The 14,799-nt window shown below is 46.2% G+C and overlaps 1 protein-coding gene across 4 annotated transcripts in view; it reads right to left on the bottom strand.

Annotated features, from left to right (window-relative positions):
* Nucleotides 1–378: 378 nt before the first annotated feature.
* Nucleotides 379–14,799, bottom strand: part of Mylk (myosin light chain kinase) — a 182,268-nt gene continuing 167,847 nt past the window's right edge. For 3 of the 4 annotated variants that reach the window (XM_037209783.1, XM_028886325.2, XM_037209784.1), the window contains 4 exons: nt 13,377–13,500; nt 6,902–7,031; nt 5,358–5,489; nt 379–2,469 (listed from right to left, as the gene is read on the bottom strand). In XM_037209783.1, coding sequence (XP_037065678.1) covers nt 2,219–2,469; nt 5,358–5,489; nt 6,902–7,031; nt 13,377–13,500 — 637 coding nt within the window. In that variant the 3' untranslated portion in view covers nt 379–2,218. The remainder of the gene's footprint in view (nt 2,470–5,357; nt 5,490–6,901; nt 7,032–13,376; nt 13,501–14,799) is intronic. The other variant, XM_037209782.1, reaches the window with a different exon arrangement.

Genomic DNA, 14,799 nt, shown 5'->3' on the forward strand with positions numbered 1-14,799 from the left:
ATCGTCTTCTTTAGTTGCTCTCCATTCTGTTTTGGTTTGTTTGTTTTTTTAAGATAGTTGCTCATCGAACCTGGAGCTCACTGATTGGCTAGGCTGGCAAACCATCAAGCTTCCTGGGATCTGCCTGTCTCTGCCTTCACAGGCTGGGTGACACCCGCCCATTGCTGAGCCTGACTTTAAAACGGGTGCTGAAGATCCAAACTCAGTTCTTTGTGTTTGGGCTGCAAGCACTCTACCATCTGAGCCGTCCCCCCAGCCCTAGAAGCCAATTCTTCATGATTATGCAGCACAGTGTCTGGCTGTGATTACAAGATGAATCCACAGACTCTACAGTTAGTATGGAAAGAAGAGAAGCATACAAAGGTGGAACACACACCATGCACTGTGGTATCCTTTATTTAAAAACTGTGAGTTAACTGCGGTTGTAGTGTTCTCCTTCACCATTTGGATGGCAGAATAAACTGAGAGAACATTAACACAGTCCCAGGAAGGCATTAACCTATAAACACGCGTATAACCACCCATGCGCACATACACACAACATACACACAAAGATTATGATATAAACACAAAAGTGATGGAAAACACTTTGAATGCTCTAAATCAAATTAGAAACCCCTTTATTATAATAAACTGTGGCACTACTGTGGCTATAATGAAAGCTATTGTAACTGCTTAAGAAGAAAAAAAAAAAAAGGGAAAAATACTGGCAATTTGAAACTAGCAGCAAAAAGCAGCCAGAGTAGGATGGAAGATAAGAGTAAGAAATATCAAGTTTCTAATGTTGGTACTGTGTAGGATTGCACAGAAGTAATTTAAAATTGATTCTAAGGAACTATTAAAAAAAAAAGTCCTTTGAAATATTAACTTGCACTTTACAAACAGTGGAAAAGAAAAAAAGCATTTCGAATGTCACACACACACACACACACACACACAGAAGAAACATACTAGGATATCAGTTTATGGTCTTTGTTTATGACCTCCAAAAAGTTGTATAAGAAAAAAAAATGTTAAGTGCCAATGAAGTGAAAGAAAGTTAAAAATCCCTAAAGATGCAAGTCTGAGTGCGCTAATCAGGTCGAAGAAGATAGCTCGAGGCTGGGGGCAAGGCAAGACTGATGCAATTCGAGAGGGGAAACAATGGTGGGCCCCACAGGGCAGGCCAAGCTCTTTGAAGAGTGCTGAGAAGGAGGATGCATTCCGCTCAGACTGTCTGGAAGGAGCTTCCAAAGTACATCGAGTCCTACAGTCGCTCACCAGGTGAAATCAGTTTAATCGTGCCCAATAAATAATTAAAGCCAGCATTTCAGCAAACCGGGCTTTCTACATCCAGATGCAGAAATATTTACTGCACATGCAGGCGGATAGCCTGTTAGTGGCACGGATATGAATCCCGGGTTAAGGGGAAAAGCACATGAGCAAGGGTCTTTTCCTCTCTTTCCTTCTTCATGGATTCCCATGCAAAGGTCTGAGGCTGCCAGACGCTTGCAAAGAGGGGCGAGTTTAGTTTCCTACGGATTTTTAGAGGAAAGGAGATCGTATTTTTCCAAGGAAGCCAGAGTCATCCATGAGCAGGGGCCCTGTTTTCAGGATGTAAGAAACATAATTAACATCCTCATTGCTGCAACGTAAGGCCGGGTTTGGAGCCAGGGAAAACTGGCAGGTGGGACACGGGAGAGAAATGGGAGCTTTGAAAGTGGACAGCTGGAAGGCAGTGTGCCTCCTGACCAGAATGGCTCAGCGGCTTTCAGAATGAGACACTTCGGGATGGGACAAGGCTGGTTCTCTGGATCGGGTTGTGGGGGAGGGCGTGGTAGAGAGGCATTCTACCTCCAGGGAATCTGGGCTGAGGCTCAGGGCCCTGGTGGTGCCATTACTTTTCAGGAGTGTATTCAGTTGGGAAATGTATGACTTTTCCCAGGTAAATATTGCTTTTAGTGATTCTCTCTCTAAAATCAAATTGGTTAGACAAATCTCCCACACCCAGAATCTAGCTGCACTAGTATCTTAAGGTGCTATCTAACTCAAATTAATGCCCATCCACAACGCTGCTGGGTATCAACTGCCGTTGCTGATGAATCAACCTCCCAATGACCTAACTAGATGATCTACCACACTAGGTGCTTTTTCTATCTTGAGTTTTTGAGCTTTAGTGAACCAGTCCTTTTAAAATGACGTAGTTAGTAGGATCTGCTTCTGTTTGGTTGTGCATCAATCACTCTTCCTCCTCTTCCTCTCCCCCCTCCCCCTCCCCCTCCTCCATGGTTTCCACGATGAGCTCGGCAGTGCAGGTGGCTTCTCCCAGGCTGTTGACAGCCTTGCAGGTGTACTTGGCGTCATCATCCCCGCAAACGTCGCTGATGATCAGAGAGCAGTTCCCATCTTCATCATAGTCTATCTGGAAGTGGCGGGACTCCCTGATGGACTGGTCATCCTTGAACCAGACAACCTCGGGGTCTGGGTAACCTGCAGCACAGGGTGGGAGCACAAATAGCAGATTCTGTTACTGGAAATTCTTACCTGCATCATCAAGTGGTTCTCCAGCTGCCTCTGTTGATGAGAACATGACGTTGGCTCTTAGGGTCTATTTCCATATTTAAGCTAGAGTATGGACATATGCCGTAAAGACTCATTTCTTTTTTTTGTTTTTGTTTTTTGTTTTTTTGTTTTTTCGAGACAGGGTTTCTCTGTGTAGCTTTGCGCCTTTCCTGGAACTCACTTGGTAGCCCGGGCTGGCCTCGAACTCACAGAGATCCGCCTGCCTCTGCCTCCCGAGTGCTGGGATTAAAGGTGTGCGCCACCAACGCCCGGCAAGACTCATTTCTTAAACCTCACAGAATATTCTGTTTTTGTTTGAGACAGGGTCTTGGTTTGAAGCCTGGATCAGTTTCCAACTTTCAACCCCCTGCCTCAGCCTTTTCAGTGCTGAGATTACGGGTCTGCACCATGAATGTCAATGACTCTTACAATGCCTCACCATCAATGATGGTGGTTTAGAAATGTTGTCTAAATTCTAACTGTACAACTAAGGCTAGATAGCTTGATCAAAGTAAAATGTTTGAAAATTAAATGTATAAAAGCTTAACTTAAATTTGAATTAAAAGCTAAAATAAAAACAGGTACAAGGGATCTTTTGGGAACTGCACAAATTCTAAAATTGAGTTGTGATAGTTGTTGCATGATGTGAATTTGTGAAAACAGTTCAGCTGTAAACCTAAAATGGGTAAATTTATTGTAGGCAAATATTAACTCCATACAGCAAGTAATGGCTATATAAAACATCAGATGGGAAGCTGCTAATACATCTAAGAAAAAGAAAACCTCTCTTAGTCTGACCCCAAACTGGTAACCTGCTTGTGTGTCTCTAGGGATGGGTCCCAGTGGCTGGCCTCATGTTATGCACTTACTAGTCATGTCTCTATAAAGATCAGGATTAAAATAGATGGAATGAAAACACATAAATATATGTGTACTATGTATTTTAAAATTGTGTGTGTACACATCTGTCACCAACTTTGCCTATGTGTTTTTTTAAATATGTAATGTATTATAACCAACTTGTTCCTAAATTTTGTAGAGGTATTTTTAGAGAAAAAAGAAAAAAATAGTAGCCCCTGGCAGTATAAAAATTATACACAAAGCTCAAGAAGTCTAGCATCTTTTCAAGTGTAATTTTGTTTTTATCAGAACATCATCCATATGCTTTAGTTTTGCATCAGGGCTGTAGTCAGAAGTTATGCAAATACCAAGAAGATCACTTCAAAGAGAAAAAGCACAACAGATGATAACCATGCTGTCCTGATCCATGTTTCAACATTTCAAAGGGAAAAAAACCTCAGGAGATCCTGTGACAACAGAGAGGATCTGAGTGACAAGCCTCACTCCAGACCTTTCCGAGGAGTCCCCAGTGTCAGGACCTGTGCACCCCCACAGGAAGCACATCTGTTAGACTGTGGGCCTGCTGCTTTAAGATGCTGGCCACAGTGAGAGACTAGGTCAGCAGGTGACACCCTGAGTGCACACAGGTCTCACACACACACACACACACACACACACACACACACACACACACACACACACAGTCCAAGTTAGGAAGTTGTGCTGTGCTGTGGCCTTGCATCACCGCCCTTTGAAGCTGCAGGAGAAATTAACTGGCTTCCACTATGAAATTACATAGACAACACCTGACATGGTGTGGAACTTCTCACCAGCACCCGTACCCCCAAACTTATAACAGTCCTATATCCCCTTTGTTTGGGGGATTGATTCCTGGTACTTTGCCATCCCACCCCCATCCTGTGCACGACTTGACTCAAAAGGCGCTGAGAATCCCAGTCCTGGAGAGCCACACCCAAGTACAAGATGTGGCTGGCTGTAGCTGCCATGCTGGGCTACGGGACGTCGGGGAGGCTGCTTGGTAAGTCTTTCTGCTTTACTTGGTCAGACCAGGACGGGCGATAACCCTCTACTCTGTTGGCACATGTGAGCACAGCCTTGAAGCCAAGAGACCCTGTCTCACCTTGCCCTTATCTTTTTAAAACACTGTAACCTGTTGACTCAGAAAGGCCTTCGTCATCAACTCTGCTCATTTCCTGGGACCCTTGCTACGCTCCCTGAGGCCTCTGTTCCTGGCTCCCTCACTACTACGTGGCTGCGTGACTTCCAGGAACAGAGACGCTGCACAAGGAACAGAAAGAACATCAACTGGGGGGTTGGCTCTGTATGTGGGGTCCCTGGTTTCCTCACCGTAAGCTGCTGTACATGCTCTCCCTGGCCCTTACCAACCTACCGTTTTTTCTCTTTACTCTAGAACCTCTTTAAATTAAACCGGTTTCCACTTTCACACGCGTGGCCTCCCAGAACCCCACGACCACTCGAGATGTTGGATACCCTTTAACAAATGAGGGGCCTGCCCTGCGCTCAGCAGCGTTCGGTCACCACCCGAGGTCACACAGCCTGCTGACAAGCAGTGAAGCTGGATGACTCCAGTCGCGGGACTTCGTGCCAATGGCCCTTGCAGAGCTTCTTATGGGCAGCCCACATGTTTCTCAGTGGCTTGCAAAAAAAGCCTCTGTTACATGTGTCCCACAGCTAAGGAGGCCCATGGTGATCCATGTAGGTCTAGTGGCTGGTATGAATTAGTATGAACTGGGGGTGTGGGAAAGTCACTGAACAGCACTAGTCTTCAGGAAGTTCGGAGAGCAGAAACTGGGCCTTTTGGACCACAGGGACCCAGTGTCCCTTTGGGTTTGCCTATACCTATCACTCAAGGCACTACAGGCCCGACATCTTGCCCAGCGTCCCATGTGCAGCCACCCCCATGTATAGGAAAGAAAGACCTGGCCACAGCTTACCTTCAATCTTGCAGTCAAATCTAGCCGCACTTCCTTCCACAACTTCCAGATCACGAATGGTCTTAGAGAAATAGGGCTTTACATGGGGCTTTTCCTCAGCAACAGCCTCGAGGAAAGCCTGGGAGACATCTTCTAGAAAGTCAAGAGGAGACCAGGTCATGTCTTCATTCCTTGCCCTCTCCCTAAGTTTAAATGGCTTCTCTTTCTTTTCTTTCTCTCTCTCTCTCTCTCTCTCTCTCTCTCTCTCTCTCTCTCTCTCTCTCTCTCAAAGTTGCTATAATTTAGCAAATAGTGCAGTTTAGGGAAGTGAATCATAGCACGACTTTCTCCTGGGGATGTCTTGGCCTGCTGCCAAATGGTTTTTGGCAGCAGAGAGTACTGTGCCCAAAACAGGGAACTGCTCAGCCTCCCCCTTCCCTGATGCTGACACACTGAAAAAGAAAGTCATCTTTAAAAAGGATTTCTGGCTGAACTTCATGGTCTTCAGGATTCGGTTGAGGGTGTGAGGAGGACGGAATCTACCGCTTTCCTGATCCTGGGACCCTTGGCCTTCCTGTTGTAGAGGGCCCATCACCGGCTTCTGAGAAAGCTGCAGGACACCTGTAACTCGCCAGGGTTCTGTTTTCCAAACCTATACAGCCTTCAAGATGCACAGCTGCAGCCCAGGATGTGGGGCAGACAGGTGCAGGGCAAAAACCAAGCCTCGGAGGAGCCCCGGTGTCCTCTCCTTCAGGCTATTTCGGGCTCACCCAGAGGGACAGCAGAAGTGATGCAGACTCTCTAGGTATGAAGATGCTCCACAGCAGCCAGCTCCCCTATCTCGTGTACAAAACAGTTCTAGACTCAGTTTCCCACCTGTGGGTGACAGAAGCTCCCCCACAATGGGCACGAGGGAGTGTCTGGCTCAGGAAGAAAAGGGCCATCCCTATGTGCATTTAAAGTACCAAGAGGCCAAGGCCCTCACTGTGGAGATGACTAGGCTAGCCTCTTGCATGTAGCGGCAAGGAGCTAGCCCCATCAGTTCTGGGAGGGGCCTAGTGACCGGTCTGCCCAGGCCACACATGTTTCAGCTGCATACCAGCAATCATGGAATCTGGCCTGTATGAGTTAATTTTTCTTTAAAACAAAAACATAAGGCAGGAGAAATTGGAAGGATATTTTTAAAATGTTATATAACCATATGTGATTTTTATTTTATTTATTCTTGTCTATCAGTATACAAAAAAAAAAATCTCATTTTTATAGTAAGAAAAAAAGAGAAAGCTCTTAATAAAGGCTTTCTTAAGTCTTCCACAAAATTAGGCAAAAGAAGCTGATTGTCTAGGTCTATCAAACAAATAATAGCTTTTCCTCTGAAAATAGTTAACAATTAAAGAATAATTGCTAGAGATAGTAGTTGTCAGGGAAACCCCCACAGTCCTTCTGAACTTAGCCACTGTAGAGAGTATTAAAAACCTAAACTAAAGCCTAGATTCTTAAAATGCTCCTCTACCCGCGACCCTAAACCCTCTCACAAGCGCCCGGGACAGCCCTGGCCCCCTTACCTTCGGACTCTAGTTTCTCTGCATTGATCGGGCTGGTCGGTGACCCTGTCGAGGATTTCCTGCCACTGAGCCCTGATATCATTGCCATAGAGGAGAGTCTTCCGATGGCTCTCACAGCATTGCCCGTTTTCTGGAAAATAGACACGGAGGTTGGACTCAGGCGGTGGCCCTGGTTCCAGCAAGCAAGTCCTGATGAGCAGAGGTGAAGAGCCCAGGCTGGGAGACGCGGCTGCTGGATGCAGGGCCTTTGGACTGAGCCCAGCCTAGCTCTGCTCACACTGTCAGCGTGTCCGAAGATGTTCGGGGAATGGAATGGGTCCTGGAACTGATGTGTGCGTTAATGTGACTAAACAAGGTCAACACGAGACAAAAACTCTTTTCATACTGTGCTTCAACTCCCATAAAAGGGATAGTTTATATAAAGCAACTGCAGCCTGAGACAGCTCCAAAGACTTATTGCTGACTGGGCCCAGTGAGGCTGTTCTCATAAAACAATGCTTGCAACAGGATTTCAGCTGGTCAAGGAGACGGTTACTACAGACCCCAGGGGTCCAGAAAAGTGAAGCAGCATTTTATTGACCTTGAGCGAGCCACCTGACCTCTCCAGTCTTCAGTTTCTCTCTGTGTACAAAGAAGGGGTTAGGCAAGGTGGTCTCCAAGGTCCCCTTTAGTTCTGTTTATGATTGAGATACTTCATCAGTTTGAGCAAACACCCAGGCTGGCCCCAGCACAAGTCAATGGCTGCACAGTGGAGCTGTTCCTCCCTAGTGTCCACGCGCGTGTCTAAGACAAACACTCAAATGGGCCACTTGGGAGAGGGAGGAATTTCTGCTGAAGAGGATTGAGACTTGTCACATAATTTCTAGGCATTGTGAAAAGTCTATCTAGCAGAGGATTTGCAGCAACAGATGCTTGCTGTACAATGCTTGCACCTGTTTCTTATCGTCCAATACAGCTTCTCAGCCTTTTCCCAAAGTCAGTGGTGATAGTTAAGGTGACCCAGAGCCTCTTCCTTCAGCGACCAGAGACTTGCACCCACAGAGCCGACTTTACCTCCGACCGGTTCCTTGTCTGAGCAAAAAGGAAAATAGCCTCCTCCTAGGCAAATGCCTTGCCCTCACTCAGCAGCCCTCATACTGTGCTAGCAAAACCACTTTCTTCCTGAATTAATTTTACGTACGCATGAATTTCAGTGAAGCCTGACAATTTTGACTATTTGGAAAGCCAGTGTTTTCAATAAAAAGACCGGTTCTTTCAAAAGTGAAGAATCTCAGAATGTTGAGGGATCATGCAAAAGTGTGTGTGTGTGTGTGTGTGTGTGTGTGTGTGTGTGTGTGTGTGTGTGCATGCACCTCCCCCCGCCCCCCGACCCCAGGAGCTGAAGACTGAACCCAGGTCCTTGTGCTTGCTAGGCGAGCCCTGTACCACTGAGTTAAAACCCCAATCCTGTGTATGTGTCTTAAGCAGAGACCTGCTGTTGCAATCACAACTGCTTGTCCACCCTGCACTCTGCCCTCCTTGTTGCAACCTACTTTTTGTGCACTTTGGACAGACATTCCAACTGGCTGACACCTGGCCATCGATCTCTTCCTGCACACAGCCACACTGTGGAGTGTGGGCATGTTCTTGGCTGTCCGCTAGCACAGTGGAGAGGGGTGGGTGGGAATCTGAACAGAACCGAGGGGGTCCCAGGTAGGATGAAGAGAGAAGGTGGTGGCCCTTCAGAGCAAGAACATGTGGCAGCCTTCAGGCTCTCCTGTGGTCTGTCTGTCTGGTTGCTTTGCCAGTTTAGTGTGGGAAGATCCATCCTTTCCCATGGGCACCTACCTTGTTGGGAACTGATAAGGTGGCATCCTTCCCAGTGGAGACAAGATCTTGGCAGTTCATTTCCTAATCAGCTAATCCTCCCTCCTCAGATGACTAGCCCCTTTCCAACACATACTGGTTTGTTCTGGCCTCGGAGTTCTGGCCCAGATGATTCCTTCCCAACAAGGTCAGTTCTCTGACCACTCATTACTCTGTGACCTTGTCCAAGTTGGCTCTCCCTTCTCTGAGCCTTGGCATCGGGATTTTAAATAGAGTCCAGAAGATTTTAATCTCCTCACAGCTCTAGTTTCCCCAAAGAATGGTTGATTCTTGTCGGGAATGTGTAGCAGGACCCCCACATTCTGTTTTGAACTCTGGGCTCCCTGATTCGAGACACATGGAGTGAGGTTGAGCAAGACTATATTCACTGCATGCTGTGGAGAGTCGATGTCTTTCTTCTTTCTTGCTTTTACTTTGTAACCAAATTACAAATACTCATTATCAGAATGAGGCAAACAAAAGTCCCAGTATTTCAGAGGGAATAGCAAATGCATTAAGAGCGGACACTATCATGTGCAGAAACTTCAGCAGACACAGACATTCATGTAATTTCTTAAGTGGGGATATTTTCAAGTGCTTAATAGTGAATAATAATTTATTATTCATTTTTAATTTAAATTAATTTAGTTTAAATTAATAATTTAAAAAAGTAATCAACATCAGAATCAATTCTTTGGAAACTGCTTGCTGTGTAATGGCAGTAGGGAGCTCTCAGAACTGTCCAGTCTGGCTGCATGCCTGTGAGCTGAAAACTGTTGCTTCACAGAGACCTTTGGAAATTTTTGTACAAAATTAGTAGAGCCAAGTTTCAGTTCTTGAGCCTGTTCAGCAGAAGTCTCTTTCTTGGTTGGAGGACAAGGTTGGCGAAGGCTGTGTTTCCTGGCAGGCAATGTCTGCCCTGGCCTCCCGAATATAGTCCCAATTCCCCAGCTCTTGGAGAGCCAGCTAGGATGACCAGGACTGCTCACCTCCCAGGACTGTTATCCATGATAACAGCAAAACAATGCCTGATAAACTTAGGTCATCCAAGCACCAGCCTGCACACATCTTTAAAACAGCCTCAGGATGACAGAGCCCCTGACAAATATACGATACGCATGAGCAGTCTCTATTTATCTATCTATATTAAAATATAGAACAGACTCTAATATTTTATCCTGTTATTTTTATACACATTGCTGGGGTCTCTTGGGTGCCTAGAACATAAATGCAGTTAACTTTATCCCTTTAATTTCCACTCTTCTTCCTACTACTATTGCAGAATATTTAACTATGTAAAAATATGTTGCATTTAACTATGTAAAGACAGTGTTGCATTTGTTTATGCTGCAGAATATTTAACTATGAAAAATGTGTTGCATTTGTTTAATTATGTAAAGATGTGCTGCTGTTTCACCTTGCCTGCCTCATTAGACACCTCATTGGTCTAATAAAAAGCTGAACAGCCAATAGCGAGGGAAGAAGTATAGGTTGAACTTCTGGGCAGGGAAGGTAAGTAGTAGGGGGAGACAAGGGGGAGACACCAGGGGCCAGCCAGGTAGCAGGAAAGTAAGGCATGCAGAATGAACGAAAGGTAAAAAGCCCTGAGGCAAAACGTAGATAAAGAGAAACAGGTTAAATTAAAAGACCTAGTGGGACAAGCCTAAGTTAAAGCCAAGCACTCATAATAGTAAGTCTCCATGTCTTTATTTGGGAGCTGGTTGGTGGCCCAAAGAAAAATCACAACTACATACTACCCCTCCCACACCCAGTCTTTTACATCTAGTTTGCAGACAGAAGCCCTGTTACCCGGCCTGCCCAGCCCACCTCAATTGCTTCATGCAATTGCCTTTGTACTAGTCTTTCAGTATGAATTGAAAATATGCCTTCTTTCAGAATAACTTTACCTAAAGATCAATACTATGAGTAGACATCCATGCCCCACCTAGCCTTGCATGGTGGGATCTGTTACCCGGTTAGCTCCTTGTGTTTTGGAGCCTTTTATTGGAACAGAATAGTTAGAAGGTTCCTTCTGGAGTTAGCAGGACCACGTGTGTCCCCTGCCCTCTCTCCCTGTGTAGCCCACTTCTGCTCCCCCGTCCTGCTCACATCCCCTTGGCTACTCTGAGACGGAGCTCCCTATTTCTGGGGGAGCCAAGGTTCTAGAACTGGAGTTTAAATGTGGAAAGTATTTCCCTAAGGAAGCAACTTAACAGCCGATCAACACAGCTGAACTGTTCCCAGTGAAATTACTCCCCAGGACATTGATGGTGAGCGAGATTTTTATGGACTAATTTGTGTACAACTTTGCAGAAAAGTCAGTTCCAAACGCTTTACTTAAATTAAAATAGGGAAATAAGGTTCTTTTCTGAATTTGATCCCTGCCTTTCCAGAAACTCCAATGGCCAGTAAAGAGCAAACCCAGCGATTAGGAGAGGGCTGTGACGTGGGGTCCCTGGCTGTAGAGAAGAGCTCTTCATTCCCCGTTCTCTCTCATCCACATCTCCTGTCTGTGCCCACGCCCTGGTCCTAGCACCCTCCTGGCTTGGAGCCATTTGCAGACATTCTGAGGCGACATGGCCGCTCTTAACCAGTGTTTCAGGCAACTGAGATCCAATTAAACTTGCTTCTCCGAAGGCTGTTTCTTTTTCCTTTCCCAAGAATCCTGACATCTGACACAGACAACTTTGATGTTGTAGATATCTTTAAAAAAATCAAGCATGCTTCTACTCGGACCTGAAAGGCCCCAGGAGGTGAGTGAGGCGGTGTTCCCACCTATCTTGCATTTGAAGGAGTCAGGAGATCAGCTCAGTCCTTCCAACCTCCTTGTAGCAGGGCTCTGGCTGCCATGTGCTCAGGATGCCAGCCCCTCAAGCCCTGCACCCGCGGGCCCTCGTGGTCTTTCCTCAACTCTTAACCCTTGTGTGAAGCCGTGTTTTCTAAGGGAACTGTGGTTTAGTCACCCTGTGTGCTAGTGACCAGTGTCTCCGTCACACAGACAGTCTCAGTGCTCCTAGCCCTGAATCTCCTGTTAGAGGCTCCGTCCTTTATGTCCAGCCCTAGGTAGTTTGAAGGCGGGGCCAGTTTCCACCTGCTGTTTCCTCCACCCCTGCTGTTGCTCCTTCCCCTCTGAGCTTTAAGTATGATCTCTACTAAATTCCTAGCTCCTGCCCCTGAAGGCTTTTCTTATAACCATGTCAACGCCGGTGGAATGGCCCCCTTCTCCGTCTACACTTACATATATGGTCATGGAGCTATACTGATCATTTATAATTCCTGGGGTGCCTGTGTCCTTTCATGTGACATTTGCTTTGGTTTCCCACTGCACTATACATTCCACATGGGTGTGGAAATCATGTCCTCTCCTCAAGCCTAAGAGTTTTACAATTCAAATTATGATAAAAGAAAGAATCCAGCAGATGGAGAAGATGCTAAGTGCTCCAGGGTTTGGATGAAAATATTACCATCTTGTGATTAGAGGCTGTTCTGTTATTGTTAACGCTGTGTACTTTGGAGCCAGGTTCTAGGCTTGACTCCTTGGTTTTCCACTGAGCCCAAAGACCCCAGCGGCTTCTCTCATCTCCTCTCTTCCTTGGTTTGTCTATAAAGTGGGGACACTAATCACTGTGATAAGATGTCAACGCAATGCACAGATGTGATGCTTAGTACTTATTGTTAACGTGGGCACACTGGAGAGGGGCTCTCTAAATTAGGTTAGCCTCTGGACATGCCTGCAAGGGATTATCTAGATTAGGTTCATTGTGGTGAGAGAATCCACTTACTGTAGGTAAAACTATTCCATGGCTAGAGTTCTAAACTGAATAAAAAGAAAGCAAGCTGACTGTTCACTGATCTATTTCATGGCTGCAGATACAACCAGTGGCCCAATCTCCCAACACTGTGACTTCTCCACCATAATTGACCATGCCTCATTTCTGAGCCAAAATAAACCTTTCTCCCTTAAGGGTGCTTTATCATAGTAAAAGGAAAAGAGACTAACACATACAGGAAATCCTTTGCATAAACTCTGATCCACGGCCAGCCCTCCATACATGTTAGCTACTGATGGCATTGCAGAATGCCACTGTGTTTCTGGCACTGTCCTAAAGACCTTCAAAATTTGTCTCATAATTTTCCACAATTTTTGGTATCAGTGTTATCCCCACTTGCTAGATAAGAACATGAATCCACAACAAGGTTGACCACCTTGCCTAAAGTTACCACTGTTTCCTCTTGGGAGCATACACCCCCCGCCCACAACCACACAAGGAAATATGTGACCATCATGCTTCCCTATAGGAGCTCAGCTTCTCTAGGACTGCCAGATACTCTTCAGGTCATGCTGCTCATCCCAAGCCAGGAAGACTAGACCATTAGCAGTTTCACCTAAGGGGGCAGGCTACTCAAGCCTCTGGTCCCCATGAGACAAAGATGAACAGGACTGGCGTTTCCTCTGAGCTAAGGACTTCATGCTCAGGGCCTAAGTAACTCTGTGCCTTAATCAGCCGTCTACACTGGACTTACTAAGTCATTTCAGAAACAGACTTTCTTGGAGTGCAGCTAGGGTCACTTGGGCCTGAGTAAAGCTAATCCGAAGAGCAGCATCCCATCCCCACCGAGCCCACGTTACCTGCCACTTTCTTCTTGCCATGTACTTCTTCATCCGGTCCTTGGACAGCTTCTTGGCCTCCATGTTCTTGGTGTCCTTCATCAGCCATGGGTGCTGAAGGCATTGGGTGCAGTTCAGACGGTTTCTGATGGAGGCAGAGATCAGAGGATTTTTGAGCAGGAGGGGACCTCAGAGATGAAAAACGGGGAAGCCATCTGCCCGATTCCACAGGCCACAGCCCAGGGCTGCCCTTCCCAGCTCACATACAATGATCTGTGAGCTTGCCCCCTTCTCTCCTTGCTCTGGATTGTGCTGACTGGACTCAGCCTAACCACCGGCAGATTCTCAACCTTCTGAGGTCCAAACAGTTACAAGGCAGACGTGCCTGACACCATATTCCAGGGAGGTTTTGCCATTCTGCTGGTCATATGGGGGTCTGATCCTTTTGTCTTTCCAAATAGGGGATGAGAATGAAACGCTAAGACAAAACCCGTGAGACTCTCTGAATTTTCATGTCTTCTAGTGTGGCTGAGTATCAGGTTTATCCTGTCACAGTCCAAAGAAGTTGTGCCCTACCTACAACTCCTAAATCAGAGCGCCCTAAGGACGCCACTGCAAATCATTTACTCATTCTGAGAGCTTTTGGAATCGAGAAACATTTCAGTCATCACTTTAAGAGCAACAAGACTAACAGAACCAGATGCTAACAGCAAAGAAAAGTGACTAGAAAGAAGCACAGCTCGGTGTGGGGGGCTTTAGATAAAGGGATCGGGATGTTTCAAGTCGACTCATACTCTTCAAATGTCTGCATTTTGCATGTATAACTTTATAACAGACATAAAAAAACAGTGATGGATAGATAGTGGTCTTTAGTGGAAGATATGCTGTCTTTAAGGATTTAAAAGAATGTAATGCTTTACTCTGTATAAGGAAGCTTGTTCTTTGGTGAGTTCATTTGATAAGCACAGAGGAGGCCAATGCAGCCTGTTGCTAGAGCATTTTAAGGGCAGATGGGAAAATGGGGTGCATACACAATGATTCATTTATCACGTCTTCTATGAATGAAGTCTAGTTTACAGAAGCCATCCTTGGGCCAGTGTGATCAGAAGCGGGCTATCTATCTTGGGAGTAGGAACCTTCACCTTGAAAGGGAAACCAGACTCCCACAACATCCAGATTCTTTGGGGGTTGCTAACTTCTGACACAACCACTGCGGCCACTAAGAGGCTGGGACTGCATTGTGAAGAAGTGTGACTATCCCTCGAGGAGTCTGAATCTGGGAGGCTCAAGAGGTCGGAGATTGGTGGGCATGAAATCAGGCACAGCCATCTAAGAGGGTCTCCAGCAGTCCCCTGTAGCAGCTGCTCTCTCCTGTTCCCAGGGTGGGAGGGGACAAGCTACAGCACCGGGAACCAGGTGGCCGGGCGGTGGAAGTCAGGTTGCA

The sequence above is a fragment of the Peromyscus leucopus genome, chromosome 12 (genome assembly GCF_004664715.2).
Source record: "Peromyscus leucopus breed LL Stock chromosome 12, UCI_PerLeu_2.1, whole genome shotgun sequence".
NCBI lineage: Eukaryota > Metazoa > Chordata > Mammalia > Rodentia > Cricetidae > Peromyscus > Peromyscus leucopus.